This window comes from Pan paniscus, chromosome 1 (genome assembly GCF_029289425.2).
Source record: "Pan paniscus chromosome 1, NHGRI_mPanPan1-v2.0_pri, whole genome shotgun sequence".
Lineage (NCBI taxonomy): Eukaryota > Metazoa > Chordata > Mammalia > Primates > Hominidae > Pan > Pan paniscus.
The window spans coordinates 178,072,708-178,099,515 of NC_073249.2; the positions used below are offsets into that span (position 1 = coordinate 178,072,708).

Consider the following 26,808-nt stretch of genomic DNA (forward strand, 5'->3'; position numbering starts at 1 on the left):
TTGTCTGACGCCTAGTTTATTCCACATCTGCACACTGAGCCTCAGCTCTTCTTAACTTGGCATTCAAGGCCACTTATTTTCTAGTTCCAACCACCTTTTCTTCCCTTCTCACCTCTCCCTCCTGCTTATAACTGAACCATCTTTCATAACCATTTTGATCCAAATATTTCCCCCCCTTCCCCATTTGGCTTCTATTCTTTACCCCTCTTGTGTAGTCCAGATTCTTACCATCCTTTAAATGGCTATCCTTTTATGAGCACCAACTGTTGAAGTGCCATTCACTCTGCTCAAGTTTTTAACACATAGAATTGGTAATCTTCACAGTGTTCTGCAACGTGAGTAGGAATTATTTACTTCAATTCATAGATGAGGAAATAGTCTCAGAGAAGTAAATTAACTTACTCAAGATCACCTAGCAAGTAAGGAGTCTAGCTCAAATGCCACCTCCTTTCAAAAGCCTTCCAGGGTTACACTGACGGAAGTGATCTCCCATGCTCCTAAAATCCTTTAGCAGTTACTTCTCCCTTATTCAAATTCAGCATTTGAGATCTTGGGTTCTCTTTTCTTGTGTTTTTATCTTGTATCCCCAACTGGATGTTTGTTCATCTGTGTCCCCAGGGCCAGTTTAGATCCTACAGAGTAAATTCTCAGTAAAGGTTAAGTCGAGGCATAGAAGGCAAAGCTCTGGAACTGGATTATGTGGTCAGAGTTCTCCTACATTCATGTTATGACAGTAACTTCTGTGACCTTGCACAACAGTGAGCTCTCCAGGATGGGGACCCTGTTCATCCTGCCCCTCCTTTATTCCTAGGCCTGAGAGTTGCATGGATGGATGCACAGACTTCACCATTTAGAACCTTGTTTTTCTCATCTGCATTTTGAAAAATAGAATCGGATGATCTGAGGTTCATTCTCCATCCAGATGTTAACATGGTTTTGTGAGTCCGAACGATTGCTTTTCTCCACACCAACATGATCCTGAGCTACAGAGTTTCAGTGCAGGAAGGCATAGCATAGCTTGTCATTTCTAATTGGTGGCTCTGCATGTCAGACTTTGCCCTCAACTTGTCAAACTGAAGACTAGTCCAGGAGCTTTGCCCCAACACATTCAGAAATCCTAATACCACCCTCATCGTCTCTCTCTCTTTCTCTCTTTTTGTCTGTTTTTTCCACACACACACACATACACACACACAAAAAAACACCATTGCAAGATAATTTCATCTGAAGTACTTTCTTTAGATTTTACATTTTAGCAGCCTTTTGACTTAGAAGTCAGCAATGATTTGTAGGAGGGAAACTGTTGCTCTTTTAGAAAACCCTGAGTCCCTATTGTTGTTCATGCCTAACCCATTGGATGTATTTTATAGGCACAATGAGTGCAAGAATGAGCCATTGTGAAAATAGGAACCCAAGGATTGCTCCTCCACTCAGTGGGAAAGGCCATTTTCATCAGTAGGGGTTATTAACAAAGAACACCTCTTTTTTTTTCTGAGCAGTTCATTTATCATCCTTACCCTACTTAAATCATTTCTTTGTTGTTGTTGTTGTTTTAATTAAATCTCTATTCACTTTATGCTTAAGAGAAGAAAATGATTCAGAACACATTGATAATACCAATTATATTGTGCCATCCATTGAATGTTCAGTGTGTAGCAGGCACTGTTCGGTGGGTTGCGTGAATTATTGCTCTCATCCTCACAACCTCCATTATGAGGAGAGACTTGAGTTCAGAGAGATTAAGGCCCTTACCTACCTGTCCTCATCCTGTCATAGAAAAGCTGAGGTTCACACTTAAGTCTCTGATACTAGACTCCTACCTCTGACCAGCTGGGCCTTCATCCCTAAGACCATTTGAGAAGATTCAGCATTTGAGTACATTCTGGAATAGTTATGTGCTTATAAGCTGCATTCTCAGCTTTACTAACAAGTTGTAGGAGAGAAGCCTGGCCTGGGAACAGTGTAAGAGCATGTTTAACACATGCAAATACATACATACACACACACACACACACACACACACCCCTTAAAGACTGGATTTAACTAACTACCTGGCCATATGCTACATCCAACATTGGACAACATGCTACAAAACGCATTTGGGATACACCAGTGGGAACCTTTGAGGACTATGAGAAACAGCAATCTCTAAAGTGTCAGTTTAAGCCCTGAACACAAAGTATTTTACCACAAGGGGACAGTCCAGAGATGATTCAGATTTTTGCCTCTGGAGCCCTCTTGTTTGAACTTTTATTTTTGAACATATCCAGTGAGAGACAAATCTGGAAAGTCCAGTTTGAAATCTGTGCATAAAAAGAAACAGATTATCTGAGGTTGAGCTTAAAGAATGAGAAAATGAGTAGAAATAATATCCTTTTATATTTGTGTAGCACTTTACATTCAGTATGTGTCGTGAGCACACGTAAGCAGTGGGCGAGGTGCCAGAGGCCTCTTTCCCACTCCCGGCTGTTCCTCAGACTCATGCCGTGGGCAAGCCTCTTCCATCCTCTGGGTTTGAATTTCCTCATGTAACATGAGCGAGTTGGACCACTTGTTCACTGAGGTCCCTCAAACTCAGTCATGCTGAGATTTGATACCAGTAAAAAGGGGATAAATGTTATTCTTCTCCCGTCTGCCTTACCTCAGCCTGCCTTATGTCAGGGCTGTGGAGATACCCCTGCCCTTCCTTACATCCCTATCAGCTATAAGCTCTCTCATGTCTATTGGCACTTGAGCTGACAGAAACCCACCAAGTTCTCCTGGGAAGACACTTGGCTTAGAAGGATCTCAGTTGAGTTGAGGGATTCATGTGCCATTTTAGTTTAGATCAGATAGCAATCTAAGGGCTGTTCCAATTCAAGATTCTAGAATTCCATAAAAGGCCACCCTTTAGGATGTACTTAGAGAAACCCCTAAGCAAATTCACTGGCTGCTATTTCAACACTTTGTATGACAGTGCTTTTAGCAAATACCCTTGTTCCTAGATCTGCACTGCTATTAGGATCCCTGCATGCAAGAGGGAACCAGCCTTGAGTCTGTTTGTTTTTCCTTTTTAACTGGTCTGGCCTCAATTATTTTCTAGCATTTGAGGTTTTGGGCATTCTAAACTCATAATGACTCATTTTAACTCATGATGAACCTTGTTCTCTTGATATGCATTTTAGAAGACAAATCTGACCTTGAAAACAGTGTGATGCAGAAGAAAATAAAAATCCCCAAGCTTTCTCTTAATCATGTAGAAGAAGATGGAGAGGTTAAAGATTATGGGGAAGAAGATTTACAGCTTAGACACATCAAGGTAACAAAATCTTTCCTTTCTTGGAAGTATGCGGGAGCATTTTCAGATATCTCATAGCTAAAGAGTTTCAGTCTGGCTTCCTCTCCCCATGTAAATGTCCCCTGGTATCACAGGCTATGATTTTTTCAGGGTAGTGAAAGCGTGGGACAACTCGTGTGTATTTGCCTTGCTGGCCAACTTTCTAGAGAGCCCTGATTCATGCTGTGCCACCAAGCTTGGTCCTGTTTGCACAGTCTGTGCAGTGTCATCGCTGTTGGAGGTTTGGAACGGTGTGTTTCTCCTTGGCCCACAGCTCTGGAGACGTCACTGCTAAGCTCCAAGAACGTTAAGCAGATGTTCTTGGGGAGAAGTTTAGGGCCAGTCACTGTCAGAGTGCCCCAGATAGCTAAGGCTGGACTCATTGGGAAGTGCATGAGGTTCACAGAAGGGATTTGTGAGACCTCGGGTTAGATGAAAACATTTGCATGAGGTTGCATTTTCTTGCTGTGTGCCCCAGTTGGTCTCCAGCCTTCACTTTGGAAACTGCTGAAAATCTTGTTCGGCAAGCTAGCTGTTTTTTTCTGTGCAGTAGATACCTGAGAGGAAGGGAGAAGGAAGATAAGGAAGTGGGATGTCTTCTGCATTGACCATGGTCTGATTTTGGTCACAAGGTTGAGGGTGTTCCCAAGGAATGTAGCTGAGTTCAGTTCATGGCATTCACTGTACTCCTGCTATGCGCCTGGCCCTGTGCTCGTACCTGGAACCATTAGCCAGACATGGTCCTTGCCTCCAGGGGTCTCACATTATAGTGACGCAGACATATTGTAACCATCACTTTAGATAAATGATAAATTCATCTACACTAGTAGCACCTTATCTCAGCAGATAAAACGACTTAAGATTTTGTCATGTGACACAATATCAGAGTCATGGTTTCATTGGGCTGGGTTTGATTTGGTTTGGTTTTCCTTAAATTTCCTGAAACTTAGTGAGAAATGCCTGGAATCTCATGTCCTCAGTTGTCTGCACTTCCTACACGTGCCCCAGTCAGGAGAGCTCCTAACCCTCCTGCCCTGAGTGAAGAATTCATTTGATCTTGTAACTCTCACTGCCCCTCAGTAGAAGCTATAGCTACTTGAGCTAGAATTTCCTTAGGCAGTGGAACCCCGAGCTCTGGAGGGGGTCCTGGATAATTCTCTTGTAAATGAACTTTCTTCTCTCTATCCACTGTCTTGCTGAGGAGAGTCTGGAAGGAGCCTTGTACTGGAAGTTAGATTCCAAATTCTGGTTTTGGCTCTGTTTGTATCTCACTATGTGACCCTAAGTGTAGTCCTTACCTGAACTCTCTGACCCTCAGTTTTCTCACCTGTAACATGAGGCAGTTAAACTGAAAGTACCTTTCAATGCTAGAATTCTTTGAACTTTTCAGTTGAGTAAACATTTTTCAAGCCCCTACTGAGTGCCAGTTCTGAGTGAGTAGGCAGAGGAGAAACAGAGAAAAGACATGTTTTCTGCTCTAGATTAGAGTAGATTAGAGTTTTTAACATCCTTTCCATCTAAAGCATTATTGATGAAAAGTTTACATGGTGAATTGCCTTTAGGGGAGGAATTTTATGTTTTTGTTGTTGAAGACATTTGTGAGTCCTCTGGGATCACTTGGCCTGCCCTGATTTCTCCCTGATTCTCCACAAATACATATTGAACACCCCCATGAGCAAGCCACTGCCTAGGCATTGTGGGTGGGCTGGGGCCTGGGGAGTTGGGAAGGGTGGTCATGGTATATGCATCCAGGAGGCAGAGTGGTGAAAAGGAAAAAGTGCAGGCCTGGGAAACCAGTGTCCTGGTTATGACTTTGGGCAAGCCCCTTCCCCACTCGGAACCCCATTTATAAAATTTATAAAATGTTTCCCCATTTATAAAATGAAGGGCTTTGACTAAGTGTTTGCACAGGTTTCTCCAAGCACTGACGTTCTGTGATTCTGTGATTTTAGGATTGTCTGGGGAAATATTGATCTGCAGTCCAAGAAAGTCCCAGCTGCCCTTGCCTGAACTGATTCTCGTTGTCCTACACAGAGACCTGAGGGGCGGAAGCCGAGCGAAGTGGCGCACAAGAGCATCGAGGCAGTGGTGGCTCGGCTAGAGAAGCAGAACGGCCTGAGCCTGGGCCATAGCACGTGTCCGGAAGAGGTCTTCGTGGAGGCCTCGCCAGGCACAGAGGACATGGACAGTCTAGAAGATGCTGTGGTGCCCCGGGCTCTGTATGAGGAGCTGCTGCGCAACTACCAGCAGCAACAGGAAGAGATGCGCCACCTCCAGCAGGAGCTGGAGCGGACTCGGAGGCAGCTGGTACAACAGGCCAAGAAGCTCAAGGAGTACGGGGCACTTGTGTCTGAAATGAAGGAGCTCCGTGACCTTAACCGGAGGCTCCAGGACGTGCTGCTCCTGCGGCTTGGCAGCGGTGAGTGCCCCAGCAGGTCACCTACCACTCCACTTGGGTGAAATACTTCATGCAGATCCTCTTCCAGGAAGGGAAAGGGGAGAGGGAGACCAAGTGCCCTGAGGCTAGGGAAGGACAGACTCTTGGCTTACCAGTTACCTCAAGGAAGAGTCACTCCCCACTCATAGTGAATCTGATAGGAGCTTATGTATGCAGCAGCCTCAGCTATGGGAACATTGGCGAACATAGGTCAGAGACTAAGAGCTGACAAAATATTTGTCACTGCTCACTCCCTTATGCATCCATTCAGCAAGAGGCAGTAACAGGGATCGTAGGGAACCTCTCCAAGGAGGTTTCAGGATAGTAAAAAGAAGTAGACATGATCCTAACAACATGTATTAGTTTAAGTCAGAAAGTGATAAATGTCAAAGGAGAATGCTGACAAAATGATATGAGAATTCAGGGGTTGGAGAGGTTATTTGTAACTGAGGGCATGGAGAGACTTCAGTAAGAAATTGAGCTTTGGAGGTTGGGCAGTGTTTCAAGGCACAAGAGGAGGCTGAGCAGCACTCGTGAGCATGGGCAAATACCTGGAGCACACTAAGAGGAATAATGCAAATGTGCTTTGAGGACAGAAGATGGAAGGACTTGAAAACTTTACCAGCGTGGGATGTCTGGACTTGTTTTGGTAGGAATGGAAAGCATTAGAAAGCTTTGAGCAGGGAGGCACATGACCTTAGGAAGATGAATATAAAGACGTATAAAACTCCTTTGGTTTGCTCATAGAACTTAGTAGGTTCTTATATTGCACCCTATTTTAACTAATCAGGTTTTCTGATCTAAAGTGGTTTAGAAGCAGGGATCGAGAAATCTGAAAGGCAGCAGCTTTGACTGCCGGAAGAAATGACTGCTTACCAGAGAGAAAAAGACAGAAAAATGCTTTTAGAATATAAGAATCCAGAACTGTAAAAGATAGAGCCCAGTCAATATTGAGGAAATCGGTATAACACAAGTTCTTTGCCTCTATAGCCCCTGAAGACAGTAATTAATAACTCTGAGTCAGTGTGCTTTGCTTGAAGAAGGTGGTAATCTAGTCTAGAAATATCCCCAAAGTTTAAATAAAATACAATTTTGCCCTTGTGAAGGTTTTCATTATCTAGATAATATATTTAGATATGAAGCTTCATTCTTCTTTGATTTATTCTTACCCTAATTTACTTATATTTGTAGGTGTCATTTGCTTCTTAAAGTATATCCCCAAGGTAGTGGCTCAGTAGATCTTTGGATGGTCCAAGAAGTCAGCAGAGAGGCCTTTCATGCCCTTGTCATAGAAAAGGAAATGACATTGGGACTTCCCCAGAGTTACTTAGGGAGGCAGAGGTAGAGTTCTGTCTCAACTCTAGTCACTCAATTCATAGGCTGGACTTTGTCCACTCCCCAACTCTACCATTGCCTTGGCCATTGTCCCAAATCATAGTCTACAGAGGTTCACAGTGACACGAAAAGTCGCATATGGTTTGCAACCTCTAAAGTTAGTTAGTAAAGTTCTTTATTAAAATAAAATCTCAAAGAGAAATCATAAATGTAAAAATTTGTAAAAGCTGTATTGTTCTTGTAGTGGTGATGGGGGATGGGGATAACTGAAATTTTCAGAGAGAAAAAATGTTTCCCAATCTTAAAGTGAATAATTTGTATTTTCAGTGTGCTTTGTATGCTATGCCTTTTATGAACTTCTTGGGGGCTTGTGGGGAAGTACACCAAAAACAGAAATTCTTGGTACTTAATTCAACTCCCAGGGAAACTACTTGTTTTTCATGATTATGAACTGAGTTTAAACTCTAGAAACCACTCCTAAGCCTCTGGGGTGGTAAGACACCCTGCATTTTACATCATTATATGCCTCTTTTAGTCCTAAAACATGTAGAAAAACTTGACCTGAAGCATAGTTTCAGTGTCTTGATCTTCCTAGGCTCTCCCATCCCACAGGCCTTGAAGGCCATTGCACAGGCCAGTGGCTAGCTCTTCCCTGATCTGAGTCACCATCATCATTACAATGGGTTGGACTCAACATAAATCAACTGGAGCCCCAAGTATGCATAGACCACCCACCCTATCCTCTCAGGGCTACAGGCATCCTGGAAAATCACACCCACTGTCTCTCATCAGTGAAAGCTTAAAAGTCTATTGATTAACACATGTTAATAGGAGGATGCTAATGTGCCAACTTCCAAGACAAATCCACAAGAATAAAATAAAAGGATCTCTACCCTTAAGAGGAGGTTGTATGTTTTCACGGCTTGGATTCAAATCCCAACTTCCCTACTTCCCAACTCTGTGGCTTTGGGAAGCTCATGTCCTTGTTTCCTTTCTTCCTTCCTTTCCTATGACCTTATTTTCTTCCATGAATACTTGCTGGTCTCCTGCTACATGCCAGGGACCTAGCCTAGTGTAAGAATTCAGTATATTTGCAATACAGCCCTTGCCCTCTGCCCTTGAGGAGTTTAAAGTTTGATGAGGGGAACAGATCCTGAAACAATCAATGACAGCACAGTACATAAATGCCATCATAGGGACAAAACCATAGAGGACTGTGGGACAGCAGAGGGGATTACCCACCAGATTTTGAGGGGTCAGAGAAGGAAGGCTTCCTGAAGGAAACAACTTTTAGGCTGAAGCCTGAATGATGAATTTTTGTTATCCAAACAGGAATCAGTAGATGGGGAGAGTAAGGAGCAATTTAGGCAAAGAGCATGTATGTCTCTGACCCTCAGTGTTCTCATATGTAAAATGGGAGTGATAATATTACAGCCTTGTGACACACCGCATAGTGCCTGACATTCTGTTAATGCTTGATTACTGTTAGCTCCTGTTCAACATCATGTAATGGAGGAGCTAAGACAGGGTTAACTTTGGCTTTTAACTCGGGCACCCCCAGCCAGTAGTTGGCTATATGACCTTGGGCAGGTTAACTAACTTCTCTGCCTCAGTATCCTCTTACAATATTGAAGATAAGAGGGGTTATATATGTTTGTTCATTTGTTTATTCAATCAGTCAGCTAACATTGACCAAATGCTTTCTGAGCCTAGGAACTTAGGGAGATACAAAGAAGATTAAGACATTGGGAAGTAGGGAGAGGGTAGTGATGGAGGTAAACATGTTATTAAAACGCAGAGTGCCAGTTCTGGGAGAGAGGTTAGCATCTGAAGGGAGAAGTCTCTCTTGGAAAGTCTGGTAAGATATCCCCTTGCTGTAACAGATCCTGATCTATAAACACCACTAAGAAGGCAGAGAACAACCAGAAAGCGAATGAGAGACCCTTGTTTGACTCTCGGCTTCAATTGCCCTCTGAGAAACATGTCCTGGGTTAGGGTTGATGTAGGGCCCAGGCTTTGCCATTCTCTGCCCCCTGGGCCTCATTTGAGTGTTGCTCCTGGAGGCATATCCTTGAGTATTTTCATTTTTTGTCCACCTCAGCTAGGGGCCTAGCTCAAAGGCCTTTGTCTAGCTTGGGTGCTGGATCATTCACACAAATTCAGAGACGAGGGAGGCCAACAGGTCAGGAGGTGCTCAGTTTTCAAAAGAAATCTACCTGTCTGGAAGAATCATTATTTACTCACCCAGGTAGTGGGGTCCTATGAATGGTAGATGGTAGTGGAGAGCAGCTGCCTGGTCTTTTCAGACTGATGGGGACTCAGAGTGGGAAGCAGGTCCGTCAGCAGCCAGGAGTTGTAATGGCGCACCTTGGAAAGGTTGGGGTCAGAAAGGTGGAGCCACACCCAAGGGTGGGGGATAGCAGCAAGAGAGTATGTTTCAGAGGCTTCACTGAATCGTACACGTCTTCATTTGTACATTTATTCATTCTTTCATTCATTCCACACACAAGAAAAGATGGATTTAACAGGAAGTATTCCAACATGGAGGCATGGAGTTGTGAAAGAACTTAGGCTATAGGCTGTCACTGTCATTTTGCTGATGAGGAAACAAGCCCAAAAAGTGTCACTGGCTTATTCCTAAGGGTCTTCTGACCCCTGGTCCTGCGTGCCTCTCTCTAGACCCTTACCCGTATGGCCTTCTTTAGCTCTTAGACTTCATTTTTCCCAACATGGGGGTGTCTCCTCCATCCCCTTTACTCCCCACAAAGGATATCATCTCTCTCTGTAAAACAGAACTTTCCTTGTCTGTGATCTTAGCATGGTAAACAACCCTTTCTGATGGGAAGGAACCTCACTTTCCTCCACTGTCAAAATTAAATAAGGAAGCATATGTAATTTGCATATGTAAACTTTTGCCCCGTGACCCCCATATTGTAAGTGTTCAATAAATGCCAGTCCCCTTTTCCTTTTTCTCCCTTTCCTGCCCATCCTCCCCCAAATAAGTAAATGCCGAGGATGCAGAAAGCATGGTGACATTCCAATGTACAAGGTACAGATGTTTTTCTGTGTATATTCATTCATTCATTATTTATTTTATTCAGTGAACAGTTATCGAGGGTATCCTTTGTTCCAGGACTGGGTTAGGTGCTGGGAATAACGTAATGAACAAGACAGAGTGCCTTTTTAAAAAACAATGCACAAGTAGATTAGAATGGTGTGTTTAAACCGGGTGTTGGCAGCCACAGAGAATTTTAGGGGATGAAGGGAAGCAGAACAATAGAGACCCAGTTGGGGGAGGGCAAGCCCCCATGTGTGAGAATGGAGTAAATTCTAGGGTCTCTCTTGGTTTCTCCTCAGCTAGATTCCCTGTTCTTAGAAGGCAAAGTCCAAGGCTACGGTGTCCTCCCCAGTTTGTTACACTGTAAGTACCACTTAGACAGTATAATTCATTGTGGTGTGACTCGGGTAACATTAGTTCAAATAAGACTCTCAAGGGCTCTGTGAGGAATACAAAGAGGAGCAGACACAATCCTTGCCTTCAGGATGCACACAAGTCTCACAGGGAACACAAATATGTACGCAGCGTGACACCAGGCAAATAAAATCAGTGCTCTAATTGCAGGAGGGAGGCAGATGATGGTTTTAGATTTTGTGTGTGCTTGGTCAGGGAATATAGGCAAAAATGATGAATTCTAACCAGAAGAGGCATAGATAACTAGAGTAATAACAGTAATTCACATGTGCATGGCATGTTACAGGTTTTAAAGCACCTTGACATTTTTATCTCATTGGACAATTCCGATAGTCTTATTGCAAGCCAGGTAGGGATTATTATCTCCGTTTTAGAGAGGAGAATGCAAAAAGAAGAGATAATGTCCTGTTGGCTAGATCATAAGCTGGCTGAAAGTTTTGAAAAAGGAGAAAGCCATTGTGGCCTGCATATCTGTTTCAACTTTTTAGAGCTGGATCACTAATACCTCTGTAACCCTCTGGGTTTATGCCTTGTGTGCTGTCCAAGGTCCGCTAAAATACCAGCTTTGATCTTTAAAATCCTTTGCAGTCTGAACTGGTTTCTTTAAGCCCAGGTCTCTGATGGTGCCTTAGAAAAGGCAGCTAATGTCAGCCAAATGCTTCATGCTGGTTTTCTCCTGTACTGGAGACAACCTGGGCTTCAGCAACAGATACTACTTGGGTTTGAATCTCAGCTGTCTTAATTTATTACCTGTGTAACTTCATACACATTTTTTTAACCCTTCTCAGGTGTCTGTTTTCTCATCCAGGTATCTTAAAGCCCACTACATACAGACAGGAGAACCAGCTCAGTGATTAAGAGCCCTAATGGGCTCTGAGGTCAGAAATACTGAGGTTTTCAACCCCAGCTCTTCCAAATTCAAATTTTGTTGCCTCGGGCAAGTTACTTAACTTCCTCAGCCTTAGCTTCCTCATCTGTACAAGAGAGTGAATGATAGTATCAGCTATTATGGTTCTTAAAAGGAGCAAATGGGCCGGGGGCAGTGGCTCACGCCTGTAATGCCAGCACTTTGGGAGGCCGAGGCAGGCGGATCACGAGGTCAAGAGATCGAGACCATCCTGGCCAACATGGTGAAACCCCGCCTCTACTAAAAATACAAAAATTAGCTGAGCATGGGGGCGCGTGCCTGTAGTCCCAGCTACTCAGGAGGCTGAGGCAGGAGAATAGCTTGAACCCGGGAAGCAGAGGTTGCAGTGAGCCAAGATCATGCCACTGCACTCCAGCCTGGCGACAGAGCGAGACTCTGTCCAAAAAAAAAAAGGAGTAAATGAATAAATGCAGTAAAGTCATCTGCCTGGAGGCTGGCATATAGTAGGTGCTCAGTAGGTACTGCATCAAGATATAGAATCATTTGAAGATGTGCATGAGAAAATGTGTATATAGCACTTGGCACATCATAGGCACCCATTGTCCTACAGCAGAACACAGATGTGACGGTCTGGGATGTCTTAATCTTTGGTCAACCCTGGATGACACCTAGAGATTTCCTGTTTCCCCTTGTAAGTCCTTAGAAATCATATTTGAACACTCTGTTTTACAACCATGCCTGGACTTGATTTCAAACTCACTGGTCTGTAGCTTATAGAATTTGTCCATTACCACGCCCAACTTTTCCTGGGCAGAATTCCATCTTCCCATCTCTAGCTCTCAACCACCCCATTTGACCTCCTAGATTTTTTTAGACATCACTAGTTGTGGCTCAGTCTTCTCTTTGCCAGGACTCTCTTCTTGGGGCCTGTTTATCTCAGAGCTCTTTCCTGTCTCTTTCAGCCTCAGTTCATTTTCACAATGAGCAGGAGTACTATAAAAAAGTTGGGCTTTGAGAAAGGCCCAAAGCGGGTGGACAAGAGCCATTTTGTCTAGTTAGATGTTTACATCTCCCTTGTGGAGGTAAGGCCTAAGAGGCCCACAGTCTGCCTGCCGGTTTAGAGTTAGTGGTGGGGCAGTTTCAAAAACTGTTGTATCCTGCTTAATTCAGATGGCAGGAAGAGACCTAGTAATAAGAAGTGGAGTAGTTTGTCTGAAAAATATCAGTCATCTTCTACTTTGAAGGACTTTTTTTGAACTGTTGCCCAAATCAGAAGTAGCCGCAGTTTAAAATAATCCCAGATTATTTTAAAAGTTGATTTCAGGGTGGCTGAACAATTCAGGACCCTCCTTCCCCTTTCTCCCTAGACTCCGTTTTCCTGGGGGCAGTGGGGATGGGGTTGAGGGACAACTCCAGGCTGTCCCTTTTCTAACAACTGCCTAGGTATTTAGAACATCCAGAGGAAGTTGTTAGGCTTTTCCCCATTGTCAGAATAGCAGTGTGTTTCTCCATTAGAGCAGGGTTTTGCCTTCCATATTGCCATGTGACAAGCTTAGGTTTTTTTTGGATTTGCCAGTCAGGAAATGGAGGTGGGAAAGTGTTCATTACAGGCAAAGCCTGGTTTCTAGGAATACCTGCTTTGGGCCAGACACTAAATACTTTCCATATATAAAACAACCTCAGCAGTGGATAAAACAGGCTCAGAGAGATTAGGTAACTTGCCTGAGGCCACACGCCCAGGAAAGGGTAGAACCAGGTTTCAAAACTGAGGCCCCTCTTGCTTTGCCATGTGTCAGGCAGTCTGATCACAGAGTCCCTTAGCCATGTGCTTCTGTGGCACCATCCCTTTTGCCTGCCTCCTGATTAGGCCTTCATTGTTGGCCATTAGACCATCCAGTACTGCAGTGCATTCTGTGACTGCAGGACCCTTGAGCTTTTAGATGAATATTTCCTGCTTAATTTAAAAGCCCACCATGTCTTCATAGTTTCAGCCTTACCAGGCAACATGGCCTCAAGATACCAATTGGATAATTCCTGGAGTTTTCTTAGAAATTGTCTCTTTAGAGAGAACCCAGTTCAGCCTTTCACCCCTATCTTATAGATGGACAACTGAGGCCCAGAGAGGGGAAAAGACATATCTATGCCATGTGGAATCAGAATATATAGGATTTCATGAATGCTGTATCATGAAGCAGTGGAAGGTTTGTGTTCAGCCAACATGGATGGATGTTTGTTTGGATGCCAGGATTCAGCAGGTCCCAGAGGCTGGCCATACCCTCCCTTGCTGCTCCAGGGGGTACTCTGAGTGTGGGGGGTAATTCTTAGAGTCCTAGGACCTTAGTCCTATAAGGAACCCCAGAGTTCACCTCGTCTAGCCTCCTATACAGGACAAGAAGCTTTCTGCTGTCTCCCTGCCATGCAATCACCCACCCTCCAGTAACATTCCACTAGAGACAAGAAGCTCACTCACTGCCTTCCAGTGCAGCCTATCTCATTATTGGATAGCTCTGACTGTAGGGAAATGTTTTTGTGCAGGGAACATTATTGGATCCTTCCTCTGTTCCGAGCCCTGTGCTAGGCACAGAGAAATCAAATTGTTAAGCCCCCCTTGCTACCTTAAAGAAGTCACAGTCTCAACAGCAGACAGTTGGGATGCAGGGTGAGCTTTACTTTGGTCCTGAGCTCTCAGGATGTTGGGAAAGGATACAAAAGAGAGCTCCTTACATGGCTGGGGTAGGAGAGTTGTGGGTGGCTGCAGGAGGCCCCAAGTTAAGGAACTATCTCAGGCAACAGGAGAGCCTAAACAAAGGTTTGGAGTTGTAAGAGAGGCTGGCTTATTCAAGGAACTGAAAGTAGTTCTGGTTGGACGGCACAGTGAAGTGCTAGGTAGCAGGAAGAGATGAGGTTGCAGACATAGATGAGAGCAAGCAGAACTACCCCAGCCCCTCCTACAGGTGGTTCATGGGGGCACTTCCCCATTGGAGTGGGCTGGGGTGCAGTTCTTCAACTCCTGAGTTGCTATTTTCCTCTGAGTCAGGCGAATCAATCAACAGCCATTTAGCAAAGATGAATCCCATATGGTCCCTACTCTGGAAGGGCTCATGGCCTGAAGGGAGTATCAGCAGAGGTCAGGGTCATGGATTGATTTGTTGGGCAGACATCCACCATGTGATCAAACTTTGCCTCCTCATAACTCCTACCCTCAGGCACTCACTGTGCCCACAGTGGTCCCTCAGGAAACTGGGAGCAGCCCTTATGCTGCCCACCCCACTTATTCCCACCACAACTCCTTAGCCCCCCAACCCAGCCAACTGTGGTCCATTTTACATGCATTGAATACATGTGTGGGCCTTCAGTGCTTCTTTGACAGGGCGTTCTGCACATACCCTGCCATTTGGATACTCTCTGGGCACAGATAGTTGGGCAGGAGAGAAATAGAAGAACCACAGATGAAGAACCAGTCCAGTTTTCCCTGGCCACCAGAGGATAAGTTCAGAGCTTCTAGAGGTGACACCCTATTCCCCTTCCACCGCACCCCTCATGATTGTGGGGCTTTTCACAGACCCCCTAGGAATGTCAGAGAAAGTCAGAGATGAGCTGAGGGTCCCACAGAGTGAGCATTAGGCAAGAAACTCTGGAAAGTACAGTTCATTGAGGAGGGGTAGGGTAGTGGAAAGAGCTGTCTTTGGAATCTGACAACCCTGAATTTGAGCACTCACCACCTATGTGACTTCTGGCAAGTTACTTTACTACTCTGAGTCTTTACAGAGATAATAAGATCGATTTTGTAGGACCACCATAAGGATTAACTTCTTTCACTAAACACGTGTTTAGTGAGTGTTCTGTATGGAGGACATTGCGCTGGGTGCTGGGGATATAGCAGGAACATCCCCTCGGTGTTTATGTTCTAGTCAGGGAGCTGTTAAACAAACAATCACGTGACAGTGGGCTGAAGAATGCTACAGAGAGAAAAAAAGAGAGATACATTTGATATAAGATACTTAACAAAGAAGACTTTTGTAGGTTTCAGCCACCTTTCCTTCTCAAATATGTCATTTGAAATGGGCATCTGCAGTTCCTCAAAGTCAGGGAGAACCTTGACCCCCAAGACTGGGGACCTGGGCCTGCTTTTTTCACCTCTTTCTTCCTGGGTGGGCTTCTCCCCCTTGGAAAGGGGGCTCTCTCGGATCCATTTCAACTCTGCTGCTCTGCGGTTCAGATTCCCCGAGGGTATGGCCCCACTGTGGAGGCATCTGTGTCAGCTGCTGGGATCTCACCTAATCCAGGATTCATGCTAGAATTTTTTTCTCCTGCCTCTGCCCAACGAAGCCTGCTCCTACCCTCACTCACAGAAGGCACTCAGAAAATGGAGAGAGAGAGGACCTGAAGAACCCCGGCCTCACTACTCCCCCACCTCCCCAAGATGTCGCACATCCATCAAAGCCCCAGTCAGAGATCACCACTTTCCTGAAGCCTTCTAGGATCCCTTAACCAGCAGTGATCTCCCCCTCCCCAAATTCATGCAGATCATCACATTGCACCCTTTGTGCACAGTGAGCCTGTGGTTTGTGCCACTTGCCTTCACCTTATGAGAACTACCCCACCCTAGGGTCACACACCCAACAAGCTCCTCTCATCCTCCAAGCCCCAACACAGAGGTTGGTGACCATCCTTATGAAGATTTCCTAGTCTCCTCCAGAGGCAGCACCCCCTCCTTTGCTTCTGCCCCAGTTTTTTTCCTAATGCTTGTTAGCCACATGGCTGGTGGTAGTCTGCTGCCTGTCTCTTTCCACTGCTGGACAGTGAAGCACTCAGTTCCACCTAGCACAGGGCTGGCACTCAGGAGGTACTTAGTAGATTCTCACCAAAGGAATGAAACCAGATTTGTCTCTGCTTTCACTGGAAGACTAATGGGGCTAAGAAACAGAGGCACGCTACAGCAGCAGGTGAGAGCAGCTGATGACTTCTGAGAGGGTCTGAGAAGGTCCACAGAGGGGGATCCTCCTACCCAGCTCCGGAGGCATCTTCCCTAGTCTCTTTCCAAGGCCTTTGTTTAACTCCTTCATTGTTATGAAGCTGTTCCCCTGCCCAGGTACTTCTCGACAGTAAAATCATCTCTATTCTGCCAAATCTAGTACTTTCTGTGCCACAGCAGATGTTCTGTACGCATTTAGGAATTTTGACTTGATTTGCTTTGCATTTATGAAGAAAATAGGATGGTACTTGTAACAGAGAAACTTCCTATTTACTTACAGAAGTAAAAGGATTTAGTCCTTTTTTCTAAAAAAAAGAAAGAAAGAAAAAAGAATCGAATATTATCAACCTTTCCATTTCAGCTGAAATCAGAAATGATATTTAGTGTCCAAACACATACATGTTTGAAAAAATAGGTGATTTCTAAACCCGGAAGTCACACAAACATAAACATTTGTGTTAATCAGAAAGAACAGCATTAGTCCAGTTTACGATACAACAAGAATAGAAAATGGTGTAATTTCATGTATTTGTTGCCCCAGCAAACACTTACAAAGACCGTAACTGTGTGTCATGCTTTCCATTTTAGGGAAAAAGCCAGTAGGGCTTAAAGAGGTAAAGTAAATAACAGAACCAGGATTTTTACCAGGTTTTTCTAACACTAAATCTATTGCTTATCCGTTAAATCAGAGTTATTTGTATGCTATATAATAGTGTTTCACATGTTAAATCTGAACTTCCCCAGAACAGGAACATACTTTGTCTCTGGGTCCCCAGTGCCTCTTGCAGAGCCTAGATCTTGATATGCAGTCAGGGGTTGTGTGATGAATGGGTTCATGAATGATTGAATGAAAAGACAAGTACTACCTTTCATACTTTTTAAAAGCTTCCTTTACCCAGCTGAGAGTTTTCTTTCCATGGAAGGTATATTTTCCCCAAAATAAACCTCAAGTGTGTGTCAATATCCGAATGCAAATGGATCAAAGCCCTTTTTTAAAAAAAAATTCCTACTCTTCCCACAAAGTGAAAAAAGTTCTTTTGTTACCTAAAATATCTGCGCCAGATTGTACAATGCTGTCTCTTAACGCAAGTGCTTATTATTGTGGCTAATTTGGTCACATGTGTTTGAGGAAGAACAATGCCTCAGAAATTTTTTGAAAGCAAAACAGCAATCTGAAGCATTTGTTGTAATGAGATGTAAATTGCCAACATCGGTAGTGAAGCCGACTAAAATTTGCAATGAAGTGATTTTCCCCCCTCTTAAATTAAAAGCACTAGGGGCCCTCCCTGCTCTCCCTGAAGAAAACACATGCTTTTTTGTTCCTTTTCTTTCTGATCCTGTAATGCTAAACATCGCGCTCTGTTGATTGATTCATTCCTTCATTCATCTGCCGTTTTGCCAGCTTCTGTCTGTTCTGTGCCTGCCTCAGTGCTAGGCTCTTCCAGAGGCGTCAGCAGCCTGCATGGTGGCTTTTGGTAATCCCCATTTTGCAGGTAGGAAAGCTGAGTTGCAGAGAGGGTAAGATCACCTGACTTCAAAGTCATGAGCTGGGATTCACACCCAGGTCTCCTGAACATTCCCTTTTAAGATGTACCTTTGGTTGGCTTTTCAAGCCGACCTTCTGTAGACAATGTCCTGGAAGGAGGAGGCTGTTGCGGAGAGCTTTCACCAGGTGTTAAGCAAATGGTGCTGAGTGAGAAATTTAGAAAATAGTTTTTCTTGAGAGCCAAGATCTCAGTATAGTAGCTTCAATATTTGACAGAAGTCTATCAGTCCCTTAGGAGACCTTCGTGAGCCTTGAGGGGACCGTCGTGAACCTTGAGGAGAGTGGGTGGGCTGTGGAGTACAAGGACCTGCTCTGTGCTGGGCCTGTGCTAAGCACTAGGGGCAAAAGCAGAACAGCAGGGCCTCTGTTTCACAGAACCTATGCTTTAGTAGAGACGAACTTAAGCGCACAAGTGTAACGTGTGTGGGAGTGGGTGGAGAGGGAGTGAACGACTATTTACCAAAAAAAACCCACTCTGTACCAGACTCTGAAATCATTGTTTCATATAAATATACGAATATATATATATAGTTATCTGATTTAATCCTCAGTCTTGCCAAGTCACTGTTATCTTTCCTCCTTTCAGGTGACACAACAAGATCAGAGAGGTTAAGCAATTATTTATGTGTACATTATCTCTTGAGGATAGAATGTGAATCAAGCACTGTGCCAGGTGAGCCCTGGTCTCTGACATAAAAAGACACGGTCCTTGGCTGTCCTCAAGCCTCCATTTCTGACATAAAAAGGCACCGTTTTTGGCTGCCCCCTCCTCCTTTAGTAGGGGAGACAGATATAGAGACGAATAAGTACATCTGATTATTATGGTAGAGTAGGGGCAGAGGGGTGGGGAGAGTCCAAAGGAAGCTCTACTACCCAAGGAAGGTCACAAGTCAACTAAACAGTAAGTGGCAAACCCAGTACTTAAACCCAGTATTTGGAGCTCTGTCTCCAAATCCCAAGCCAAGGGCTAGAGATAATTATTTACTAGTCTTTGAGGGGATAGGGCAGCCTCATTGGAGAGATGGCATTTGAGTCAGGCCTTGCATCACTGGTGGAGTTTGTATAGGTGGACATCTCTAGGGGTAGAATGTTCTGGACAAAAGGAATGGCATAAGCAAAGAGTAGGAGGCAGGAAAGAATGGTGTATGTGTGGAGAGGGTTAGGCCAGCCACTTTGCCTAGAGTGGAGTCTGACTATGGGAGGGGACCAACAGGATGGAGCCAGAGAGGTGACTCTCTCAACCCCTGCTCCCTCTGATGTCCCTTAGCTGTCCCTCTGTAGACAGTGTGATAGCAGAGCCCTTTGTCTGTAACTGTGCCATGTGAATTGTCCATTCTAACTAGATGCTTCTGATTTCAACTTAACAGCCCTGATTTCTACTTCTCGGACTCCAAGAAAGATTACAGACATTCAGAACAGCTTCCCACCTGTCCATGCCTCTACCCTCAAGCACCTCTACTCAGCAGCAGGACTTTACTTCAGAATCTTTCTCCCAGCCCATTAAAGTCCCTCTCTTCCTCCCCTCTCATGTCATGAAGAATTTACTAAGAGCCTGCCATGTGCCAGGCGCTTCCCTAGGCTCCAAGATGCTAAAGGGAGTAAAACTTTGCTCTTGAAGAGCTTTATAGTCTAATGTTGAAAACCGACAGGCAGATGATTGCAAACATAATTTGCTAAAAGTAGTCACAATGTAGAGACCCCCCTACCTGGGAGTGATGACAATCAAGCCTCACAAAGGAGACACCTGAGCTATGTCCGAAAGTCTAACTGGGTGCTTGGCAGACAGATGAGGTAGTGTTCAAAGCCAAGACAAACAGCACAGAGGCCTGGAACAACATAGCATTTGGGGTACCTGAGCAGAGGTGAATATTGGTGGGGGGCAAGAAATGAACCCTAGAGGTAGAGAGGAGGCTGGTTGTTCTGGGCCTTATGGAGGCCATGGTGTGGGACTTAATTTTGAGGGTAGTGGGCAGCCTAAGCAAGGAAAGACAGGGTCATGTGGAAGATCCCTTTGATGGCCTTTATAGAGATGGATGGGAGAGAATCAACTGAAGTTACGGCTGTACTGGATTCATTCTGTTGTCCAGCCTCTCATGGAAGGAAAAGGAGGCTTTAGAGGAAAGACATGTTCTTGCTAAAATGACCGTGAGTGAGTGCCTTTCATGGACCTCCTCTTTTCAGCCTATTATTTTTTTTCTGTTGACTGAAGGTCAGAGCTAGAAGAGACTTCACACGCCAACTCAGCTATGTGCTTTAGGGGAAATTTAAGTAATTACCTCTTCCCAGATCTGAGAAAAGATCAAATGCTCCACTTGAATTTGTTTGTGTCTCAAAATTTTAACCTGTGATCCCACACAGAGAGAAGAAACTTTGGTATTTGCTTCTGAAACTTTAGAATTACTCATTCATTGTTGTCATTGTTTTATTTACTTAGCAAACATTTAGAGAGTGCCTACTCAGCCCCAGGTGCTGGGGACAAAGGAAAGAATAAGACCTAGGCCCAGCCCTTGAATAGGTCTTGCACCTCTAATTGGGAGGTGCTGTCAGAACGATGATGATGCTATTGGTCCTTCGCTCTGCCAGGTTCTATATCTGTAATTTACTCACCTGTGGTCACACAATTAAAATATAGTGTAGCCAGGAATGGGACCTGAAATCTCTACCAGGATGAGTCGAGCTCTTTTATTTGCACTGTTCTGCTCCCCAACCATCTTGCATTCAGCTTTGTGCAAGTTTCATTCTTAAATCTTATGATACTACAGAGACTTCGTCTTTCAGTTAGCAGCTGCCAGCAACTCAGGATTGAGATTCTCTGCTGGGAAGCTGTATCATGAAGAATTTTAGTAACAAATTCACCAGGACCTTCACTGCCACCAACCAAAGTCTAGGATGTGTTAACTGAACCCAGAGTTGCAAGCAGATTGTTACAAAGGGCTTTAATATATAAAGAGCTTTGTACCCAGTTGTCCACATGGCTAGGATAAGAGAAGGCTGGTCTGTGAGTTCATCTGTTACCTAAGTTAACATGCACAGACAGAGGGAGCTGCTGTGGCAGTAGCCACATCTCTGATCTCAGTCAACTCCTGAAATGTTTGCATGGGGAGAATTTCCAGCATGTTAAATTATGTTGGCCTTTGAAGTTGTTCTCCCACAAAAGTTAATCAAGTCATTTGGCCTTATTTACCCATTTTCATCCTGTTTCTCTGCCCTTAAGTAATCAACACACAATAGGTGATTTTATAAAACAGTCCATTTTTAAAAGCTAATGGAGAAAAAATAACCCCTTTAGAAACTATCACCATTTATCTAGCTTCCTTTTTGCTGTTTAAACTGCATGTAATTTGTGTTGATTGCATTAAAATAAAAATCAGAGTAGCTGCTGGATCAGGCAATCAGGGGCTTAATGTGTATTGTGTTTTAATTTCTTGATTCAAATGCTCCAGTCTAGATACTAGGTCTTGGGGAGGGGGAGGCCTTCACATTTTTGCCCACACTTTCCTAAGCTCCCTTCTTCTGTTACGGCCTTCTCCACTGTAAGATACTGAGGTGAGGATTTTGGCAAATACACGATTTGCATATTTCAGTAATTCCCACCCCTTCTCCTCCAACCCAGTCGTAACAGAACCTCTTTCCTATGCAGGAAGTTGAATCCCTGCCTTTCCATTTAGACAATGACACCCTGGAAGAGTGCTCTTCATTCAAACTTGATTAGAGTCTAGTCCACTCTTGTCTTCCAGTTTTCCACCTTTTCCCTTGTGACATTCATACCTCATATTATTTTCGAGTCTGGGTTTAAGTGTAGTTCAGTGGACAAAAATAAGCTAGCAAATTTTTTGTGCCATTGTGTGCTGATAGATGCCTAGTTAAAAATATTTGCCTTTTATTTTCCTTGGAGTTCTAGACAGATTTCTTTTCTTAACTGCCTAGGTCCCGCCATTGATCTGGAAAAAGTAAAGTCAGAATGTCTCGAGCCCGAGCCGGAGTTACGGAGCACTTTCAGTGAGGAAGCAAATACGTCGTCCTATTACCCCGCTCCTGCGCCTGTCATGGACAAGTATATCCTAGACAATGGCAAGGTAGTGTTTTAAGCTCAATATCCATTCCCTGCAAGTGTTTGTTAGTCAGAGTAAAGGTGGAGAGTATGGTGGGAGCTTTCCAAATCGCAGCTTGACTGGTTGGCCTCCTGGCCTAGCCCTGAATGACTGTTTCTGGAATTTGTATACTATCAGTAGCGTAGTTTTGCTGGGGCGTTTTCTCTTCCTTCTTCCTTTTTTTTTTCTTTCTTTTTTTAAAAAATATTGATCCAAAGCAACTGTAAAAGTAAATTGACATTTTAAAATAGCTTACTAGTGAGAAAGATATTTCTTAATTCCCATGATAGTTTGATGAAACTTGTCCCACCTTCCTATGTAACCAGATGCCTAAAATTTATCAGGTGAACTGGAAATGAAGTATCTTATTTACAGATAACAACTCAATTTGTGTTCATTCACCACTTAGAAAGTATCTGTATGTTCTAAGCCCTGTGCTAGATAACAGGAATACAGGGAAGAACAAGACATACTCCCTTATCCCCAAGCCTCCTTCAAGCTGTGTATGCAGCAGTGGTTAGCGCACAGTCCTAGGACCTTATAGAACTACTCAGCGTTATTTATATGACCTTGAAAACAAATCATAAACAAAAACTTTAGATTATTAGTAATGGAATCGCTCTTGAAAAATCTTAAAGTCACATGATGATATACCAGCAGGGCAGGGGAGGAAATTTTTCTGACATTCTTCTAACATTCAATTGAATTGATCTTTGAAGAAGTACATCAGAGCCCTTTGTGTTGGCACTGGTGAAATTCAGCTTTAGCGTTATGTTCTCTGCCACCGTGGCATGCATTACAGACATCGCCTCTCATTCTCCTTAACGCGTCATGTGTTGGTTCATTTTTCTTGCCTCATGCTTCAAAAGGTCTCTGTTTATTTAGTATCATTCTCTGTTAGGTTGATGAGAAAGAAAAATTTGTTTTATTTGGGTTTGTCCAGATATGTCTCTGCAACTGGCCAACCTGAGCCAAAGCAAATATTGTCAAGCTGAGGAAATGAAACGTATTAGTTTTCAGGACTCTCTTGGATGTGCTGTCGTTCCCTGCATCTCCCACTGAGCGCCTCCTCCCCTGCAGAGGCAAAGCTGATGGGCCAGGCCACAGGCCTATTCTGCCTTGCCTTGCTGCCTTCAGCAGGCTTGAAACGTCAGCTTTGCAGAGGAGAGGTGGCATGACAAGTTGGAAGTCGGCAGCCTGGAGCCTGAGTTCTTAGCATAGCTCTCCATCTGTCCTACCTGTGTGACCTTGCAAAGGTCCTTCACTTCTCTGGGTCTCGGCATCCTTGTCTGTGAAAGATGGGATTGGATTGATGCTCTCCAAAGGCCTTTCTGATTCAAACTGTGTATCTAAGTTTGGTGAACCTTCCCCAATCAAAGATAAAAGATAGGACTATGCTATGTTTGTTGATTTCTTTTTAGTCATGAACACATTGTGGAGTGACTAGAGAGTTTTTCTTAAAGTAGCTTCCAAGAGAAATCTATTTCTCCCTTGCCTTGAAGGCTGATGGATAGTTTCAGAGCATTATAGGGGGCCTCTTTTGCAAAGATAGCATTCTTCCCCCAGAAAATGAGTCTCTCAAATCTCATTTAATATTTTTACACGTGAGTTGAACAGCAAATCTTGAAAATGCCTATTTTGTTTTTTCATTGGTTTTTGCCAGCATGTTGCTATAAGACTAACCTGGTTTTTATTTGCGCCTAATTGGTAGTCAGGCAGAGAGAGTTTTAAATGCAGAGGAAAGGAAGTGGACGCACTGGAAATGATGGCAGCTTCCCAGAACAGCATCTCCACATCCCAGAAGTAGCCCTCATTGTTCTTGGCTCTGCTGTCTCGTCTGACCCTTCCTTAATCAGACGATCAGAGGCCTTAATCTCTGCAAGGCTTAGAGCACTGGAATGGGACACATTTCCTAGTAGGAAATGATTTTTGTCCTATAAAACTTTTCACATAAATATATTTTGATCAAGTTCCATCCTACCAGATGCCATATTTTTAATAACCTCCTTTGACACATAACACTAACACTTTGGTCAAATAGTATACTGTGGTTTACATGAATCAGGCTTGCCACACAAATTTCTGATTTGGGTAAAGTGCATTGTGTTTCTTTGTCTAAGTGTTTTATTTCAAAAACTCATTGAATCATAAAGCTGCAAAGACCATCAAATTTTAAATAACCTAATTTATACATAGTATGGGTAGGGAAACATATCCAGAGAAGGGACTCCTCTATAATTACATAACAGGTTAGAGGCAGGCAGGAACTGAAAGCCAGACCTCCTGGTTCCCAGGCCAGTACTCTCACCAGTCTGTTCTGCTACATCCCTGAAAACTGAGCATTGCTCCAGGTGACCTTGAGCCTTGCTAACCTCAGGGGCCCTTGTCTCAAATGCCCCGGCCTATACCTGTGATTGGTCATAGCAAAGCCCATTTCTTTCTGCGTTCTAAAGTTGGCCTTGTACTTGAGTGAATGTCAGAAAATATTTTCATCTCCAAGGAACAGCAGCTCATCAGAAGTGAAAAACAGTTCCATAAAGACATTAAATATGCCCATCAATTTCTTACTGCTTTGTGTACAGACTAGCCCTTATCACTTTGTAGGGGACAGAAGAGGCAAAGCCTTGACCCTCCCCACTGACATGTACTGTGAAGGACTGAATCAGGTGGCAAAGGCTCTAAGTGGGCTAGAAATTCAGAAAGGATAGAACTTAGCTCTGCAGTAATTAAGGAGTGTTTCCTGAATTTTAGACTGGGACTTGAAAGATTAGCAGGCTTAAGAAAACGTAGGGAAAACATTTATTCCTGGACAAGAGAATGGCAGGAGCGGAAACATGGGGAGGGGAAAGAGGGTAAAGGATGTAACAGTTGCTGTGTCCTCCTGACACTTTACACATCTTTTCTCATTTAACCCTCTCAGCAACTCTGAGGTAGCACTGATCTGCTGACTGTATAGCTGAGAAAAGTAAGGCTCAGGAAAGTAAAGTGACTGGCCCAAGTTAACCAGCACGCAGGTAGAATAGCTGAGATTTACACCCAGGCTGGCAGCTCCAGCACCCATCCTCTTGATGTTACGGCACACTGGAAGTAGCGGGAAATGAACAAGTTCCGGAATTTTGTAGTGTAGATGGACTATGTAGATGAATATAGTAGAGAAATGAAGTAGTAGTGAACAGAATGGGTTCTAATGGGCCTTCAAAGCCAGGCTGAGGAAGTTGGATTAAATGTGATAGAAAACAGGGAGCCATTCAAAATTCCAGAGGATTTACCTAAAAACACAGTTGAAAGACTGCAGAAGTCATCTAGTCAAACAAGGAAGGAGGTATTTTAGGGAACTTAATCTGTCGTGATTATAGGATGGGCGGGTTGAAGGGAGCAAGGACTGGAGGCAAAGGCCAGTCGGTGGCTGTTTTCCTGGTTTCCCTGTCTGCAGTGGTGAACTGCACTGGGAGCTGGTGTGGGAAGTAGCCAGGCAGATACAGAGGAAACTCAAAAGGAAAACTAACTGAACATTGATGTGTTAGGTCTGCTGTCTTTGATCTACATCAGTACCACCTTGGTGGCAGCAAGGAAGACAGGGAGAGCAGAAGCTTCAGGATTTGGGTTTGAATCTTGATTCCAAAATGGACTGATCGTGTACCTTAGGAAAAGTTACATAGTCCCTCTGAATCTCTGTTTACATCTGTAAAATGGGAAAATAATTTCTACCTATTTCCATCTCTTAAGGTCATTATGAGGAATAAATAAATTGAATGTACAATACCTGGTTCATTGTACGTGAACCAGGTACTCAAAAAATACTAGTACCCCTTTTCTCTTGTAGAACATTGGCTAAAAGGACTTTCATCTCCCTTTCAAGAATAACAAATTAAAAGATCACAGGAAAGCAAGGATCAGTGGTGGGGGAAAAAAGCAGAGATTTTTGAAAAATGTAAAGTTGGCATCCATCTCTATGATTTTCTGATTCAGAATTTAATGTAATTCAGAGTTCCTTGTTTTTCTCCTATCTCAGGAAGCTTGTGTGGGTGGCTTCAAGTGTCATCAAGGGAAGTGATGCAGGGTCCAGCAGGGAGCAGCGGGGAACTTGTCCCCAGCATGCCCAGTCTGGCACACAGACTGCCCACCTGCAGTTCGAACTGCGGAGAAAAGGCCACACTTGACCTTGGTGTCCGTGTTGCCTAGCCAGCAGCCAGGTAGTACATCTCACTCCAAGGCTGCTTATCTTTCCTGAGCGGATGAACAGATTTGCAGTACTGAAGTTTACAGCACAGAGAGGCCAGGTGGATCTAGTTATCTGATTGCCTGCAGCAGTCTGACTGATCTTTTGAGCAAAAGGAGGTGAAGTCAGACGTGCAGGTAGATTGTTGACTTACATTCATGGGTGGGCTGCATTGCTATTTTTTTTCTTCTTGATGGTTGGAAAATTTCAGTAATTGGTAAAGGAAGAAGTTTTGCTGGCTGACCTGACTGCCTAACTATGTGTATTCACCTTCCTTCCCAAGCCAAGCTCCAGTAGTAGAAAGATCTTTAATTGTTTTTTGAACAATTGATCTTGCTGGTCTGCCATTAGTTGGGTATGCATCCAGTCTCTTAGACCAGGGACCTCTCCAGAGATGTCTCTGACCATGTGATATTGGCAACCTGCAGGCCTTTCTGAAAACAAGGACCTTTGGCAGGTCCTTCTCATGTCCCTTAGAAAGTTTAGCTCATTAGCAGCTGCCGCCCTCTGTCCCCACAGAGGCCATTTCGTCCCTTCACAGACTCAGCA

The 26,808-nt window shown here is 44.0% G+C and overlaps 1 protein-coding gene across 9 annotated transcripts in view; it reads left to right on the top strand.

Annotated features, from left to right (window-relative positions):
- Positions 1 to 26,808, top strand: part of LOC100967527 (AGBL carboxypeptidase 4) — a 1,457,032-nt gene that overhangs the window by 1,225,481 nt on the left and 204,743 nt on the right. For 5 of the 9 annotated variants that reach the window (XM_055093131.2, XM_055093133.3, XM_003829573.6 and 2 more), the window contains 3 exons: positions 3,165 to 3,298; positions 5,351 to 5,735; positions 21,877 to 22,025. The exons of 3 other annotated variants lie outside the window; for them this stretch is intronic. In XM_055093131.2, the coding sequence (XP_054949106.1) occupies positions 3,165 to 3,298; positions 5,351 to 5,735; positions 21,877 to 22,025 (668 nt within the window). The remainder of the gene's footprint in view (positions 1 to 3,164; positions 3,299 to 5,350; positions 5,736 to 21,876; positions 22,026 to 26,808) is intronic. One more of the 9 variants, XM_034964796.4, reaches the window with a different exon arrangement.